This window comes from Montipora foliosa, chromosome 8 (genome assembly GCF_036669935.1).
Source record: "Montipora foliosa isolate CH-2021 chromosome 8, ASM3666993v2, whole genome shotgun sequence".
NCBI lineage: Eukaryota > Metazoa > Cnidaria > Anthozoa > Scleractinia > Acroporidae > Montipora > Montipora foliosa.
The window spans coordinates 3,161,993-3,166,734 of NC_090876.1; the positions used below are offsets into that span (position 1 = coordinate 3,161,993).

A 4,742-nucleotide genomic window follows, 5' to 3' on the forward strand; every position below is an offset into this window, starting at 1 on the left:
TGTGCTTAGGCAGCTAGTTTTCATGCGGGTGCTCCGCGTTCAATTAAGCTTCTGACCATGAATCGGATTCAAATCGCACAACGCCTTGGTAATTGCCTGTTGGCTGATCTCTTCTTCCAGTTGGGTTTCTTAACGGGTTTCTTGAAGCTTTAGATATCACCGTGTTTCACATAGAGGTTATTTTCTTCACTTTTTTTGCTCCTTGTCTCTCAAATTCTTGCATGAAATCCAGTCATTGAATAGGAGTTTTTCCCTCTGGGACTCAAAAAACTTATTCTAATTGACTTAGAGCAAACGATTCTCAACTTGGCAAGCCTCAACTGATATTAGGGAGTTTAAGGCCCGTTTTAATTAAATTTCTCAATAGGTTTTTCTCATTTGCATTAGATGCGGCACATGTGAATGCGACGCTTAAGGCAGCGTTTGCACGAACGCGGTTTCACATCGATACGGTTTCACGACTTCGAAACCGCATCAAAATCGATGCGGTTTGGAAGTATCTACACGGACTCGTTTTCGCCGGAATGGTATAAGCGAGCTCTGCACTACCTGCTAAAACAATTTTGAATGAAACAATGCAAATGTCGCGAAAATAGTAACCGTATTCAACTGCGATGCAGTTTCGCTGTTTACACTACAGGTGAAACCATATCGTTTTGAAAACGCTCCACTTTTGGCAGCGTTTTTAAATCGACCCGGTTTCGGCGACGGTTTGGATCGGTGTCGTGTAAGAAGAAGTCATAACCGCATCAAAGCGCTGCATTCGTGTAAACGCTGCCTAAAACGGGCCTAAGAAACGACAACGCCAAAAAGCATTGATGTGATTGTGCAGCGTGTATTTTTGTTCATTTCTTTCCAGCACTCGTCAAAACAACAACTTGAAATGACCAAATTTGAGGTTTTGACAACAACGTGGGCATACAACAGTAGTTAACATTGAATATTTCATTCTCTCTTAACTTCAAATCCGTCCGCACCAATGTTCGCCCATATTGTACAATATAAACGAGATGGAATAATTCGTGAAATACTTAGGATTGCTCAAACGTATATTTTGAAGTGTAGGTTTCGTCGCCGTAGCCGTTGTGGTTTCTTTAACTCCCTAATGTAATGCAAACAATGCGTTTCGTTCAAAACTGGACTAGTCACGTAGCTTGATCAATTTCCAAAAGAATAAAATTATCAAGGGTATAATTTCTCTTATTAGATATTTCATTGTATGCTTTTTTTTAGTGATACGGTTGAATGATAATGATCACTTGTCATTTCTTGTAAAGGACAACACTGTGTGATAAGTTTGTCATTGAAAAGTGCCTTGCATGTTGTTCAATGCATTGTCTTTTGACAAGTTTTGAGCTTATTCATGAAAACACCTGCATTTGATCAGTATATGCAAAATGCCTCTAGTAACCGTTTCGGTCTGATAATCCTGGCTTACTTATGTTTTTAAGAATTTGTGTTTCAAACGAAAAGTCCCATTTATATTTCAATTAGCCGAATAATTAGAGCAATCTTACCCACTTTTCTGTAAATTACTGATCAACAGTCGCCATAGCCTGAGGATAAAAAAAAAAAACGCCTGATCGCAGGTTACAGTCGCCATAAAATTTGCATTTGAACGCTCTGCACACTGTCTGTTAAGGAGCTTAGCGTTATATCCCTTTTGTACTTCGATTGGTTAAGATGCTTCTCCAAGGATTAGAAGTTCTTTGAGAAGAGAACTTTAAATGTTTCATCGCACCAAATGACATAATGTTGAGAGACGAGGAGTTTAGCTGTCATAATAATTCAATATTTATTTGGAATTGATTGTGAACGAATATACGAACAGGTTGCTACAGAAGTAACAATAGGCGACCACACGTGCCGATCGAAAAAAAACCTTGCGTCTTTGAAAATTGTCAACGAACTGCTGTATTGTTTAACACTTTACGTCGTCATTGAAACACGAAGTAGTAGAAAGTCTTGGAGATAGTAAGCACTTCCTCAACGGAACAGTTTGTCATCTAAGATTATGATATGGCTCGACAGGTCTTATCCGCCGCCAGTCAAATGACGTTCATAAGTTCAATGGCTTCTGATCGAAGGAAAATAACTTTAGATAAAACAACACACAGGTGACATCTCTTTCTACAGCACTGAAGGAAATTTCGTCGATAGAACATGGTGGGCACAAACTTAAACAGTAATTCAAGCTATTATATTCAGTATCTTCCGACGGAGGCAGCCTTTCAGGCTTCGTCCTTAATAGTGATAATGTTGGTGGCCATTACAGCAAATACTATGAACATCATTGTTGTGTACAGAAACTCGAATATGCAGACACCGCGATATATGTTTATTATGAATCTGGCGGTTGGCGATTTAGGAGTAACATTGTTATCGATGCCGTTTTCTCTTGTTACTTGTATTGCTCGCAAATGGATAATGAGTGATTCGTTGTGCAAACTTCATGGATTCCTTGGTTCGTTTTTCTTCTGTGTTTCAATCTTTACGCTGACTATAATGAGCATCGAGCAGTATCAGGCCCTGGTGAGGCCTCTGTCTCGCTCGATTACGATAAAAAGAGCTTGGTACATGATCGCTTCCATGTGGATCATTTCAGCAATGCTATCAATGGGACCACTGCTCGGCTGGGGACACTTCAACTACAATTCCACTACGTTGTCATGTGGGGTAGCATACCCAGTATCGACCTTCGACAGGCTTTACCTATTAATCCTTGTCCTATTGGCGTATGTCATCCCTCTTTTGAGTATGGCCTACGCTTACATGAGGATCTTGTTCGCGGTTCGCAAGCACACTGACAGAATTTCGAGATATACAACAGGAGGGCTTGAAGTTATGAGGCTGCAACGTCGAATAACGTACACCCTCTTGCTTGTGTTGCTGGTATTTTTACTCTGTTGGCTTCCTTTTGTGTGTTTAATTGTTCTGGCCACGCGCAACACTAGAGTAACAGATATTCCGTATGGACTTGGCGTAGCTGCTTATTGGTGTGGGTTCTTCAATTCATCTGTTAACCCGATTATATTTGTAATCAGGAATGATCGCTTCCGTGAAGGATATCGCGATATTTTACGTGAAGTATGGTACGGTTTTCAATGCAAGCGTCCTCCAGAATTGAAAACATCACAACAGAAAAAAACGTGCTATGTAGATAAATATTCCGGGGAAATGAAGGACAAATCGCATGTTATGTTAAGAGCCAAGCCTTTCTTGACACCCGTCCAAGATGTTGAGTTAATTTCAGACCATAATAATGAAGATAGCGTGTGATAACCGAGATACTTACTGAAAATCACTTTGTTTATGTGTCTTTCCTGGGTGTGCAAGGCCACAATCAAATCATTATTGTTATCAAGTGAGGAAGCCAGTCTAATTGCCGGCGCCTGTACCCTTGCCAAAATTATTGCCGTCTGTTTTCCATTTATTTACCTCCCCGACATTCTTTTACGAGCTTTGTTTTCATTTGCTTAAAATGTGAGTAGGTGGTATCTCGAGTAGGACGTAAAATAACAATGATAAACGCTGAGTAGCGCCAAAGAGTCGCAACCACATTGCGTTCAATGTACTAATGCGAATGCGTCCTTTGAAATAAAGGAATTGCAAATTTTAGATAAAACCCGTACGGTAAGAGAAATAAATTTAAAACAGACAAAACGTGTGTAACCTTTATCTTCAATCAAAATGGCCCTTATGGCCTCGCTTTCAAACGTAAAATTCAAAAGAATAGTGAGCTTAAGCACGCGCGTTTTTGAGACACCGGACGGCAACCGGAAGAGAACATTTTGCGTGCCAGGACAGTGGTGTCTCCCAGATTTTTGTAATGATCATCTCTAACGGAGAAAAGATACTTAGCATTGTAAATGTGGTTGTGTGAAAGCAAGTTAAAAGGGAAAATAACTCACTTCCGGTTGCCGTCCGCGTCTCAAAAACGTGCGTGCTTATACCCCTTTTTAACCTTGAACGACGCCAAAAAGGAGGCCCTGCCAGCGGGGGGGGGGGGAGGGGGGGAGTCCCGTGTCGCTTGTCGCTTGTCTGAATTTTAAAAGGTCTCGTGTCGGTGGTTTGTCAATGTTTCACGTTGCTGTGGCCGTTGCTGTCGGAAATTTAATGAAAGGATGTCGTTTGTCGCGATTTCACTTTAAGTGCTGTCGCTACTTTGTAGGCCATGTCGCTTGTCGGAATTTACCCTTGCAGAGCCTCAAAAAGGGCCAATTTGCAATCAAACGAAAGAATCTTTTAATCTTAAATCTTTAATCTTTAATCATTATTTATACACGGTAAAAATTCATCAGGTACCATAAATTACAATAAAATGTCTAAGATCCTAAAACTAAAATTCTAAAATTGTAATCCTAATATTATATTAACTTACAACAATATTCCACTTATAAACCTGATTTCCATGAATGCCGTGTGCTTGAAAAGTATGATAGAGAAGGCGTTTAAATTGATTTAATGAAGCAGACTCTCTAATGTTACAGCTAGGGTAAGCTGTTCCAACTGAAGAGTTGCACCACTGTAACTAAAACTATTTTTCATGTAGTTAGTTCACGGAAAGGGAACAACAAGTTTGTTAACCGAGTCCCTCAGAGCATAATTTGATTCATTTCGTGTTACAAATTTAGAAGTGAGATATTCGGGAACCAGACCGTTTAAAGACTTGAAAACCATTAGGGCTTTCTGAATTTGACGTTAAGATTGCAAGTCTTTCCAGCTGAGTTTGTGAAACAAGA

The 4,742-nt window shown here is 40.0% G+C and overlaps 1 protein-coding gene across 1 annotated transcript in view; it reads left to right on the top strand.

Moving 5' to 3' along the window:
- The window catches only part of LOC138012798 (neuropeptide FF receptor 2-like), a 4,535-nt gene extending 662 nt beyond the window's left edge, over positions 1–3,873 (top strand). The window contains exon 1 of the mRNA XM_068859687.1: positions 1–3,873. This exon is cut by the window's left edge and continues 662 nt beyond it. Within this exon, the coding sequence (XP_068715788.1) occupies positions 2,164–3,279 (1,116 nt within the window). The 5' untranslated portion in view covers positions 1–2,163 and the 3' untranslated portion in view covers positions 3,280–3,873.
- The last annotated feature ends 869 nt before the right edge of the window (positions 3,874–4,742 follow it).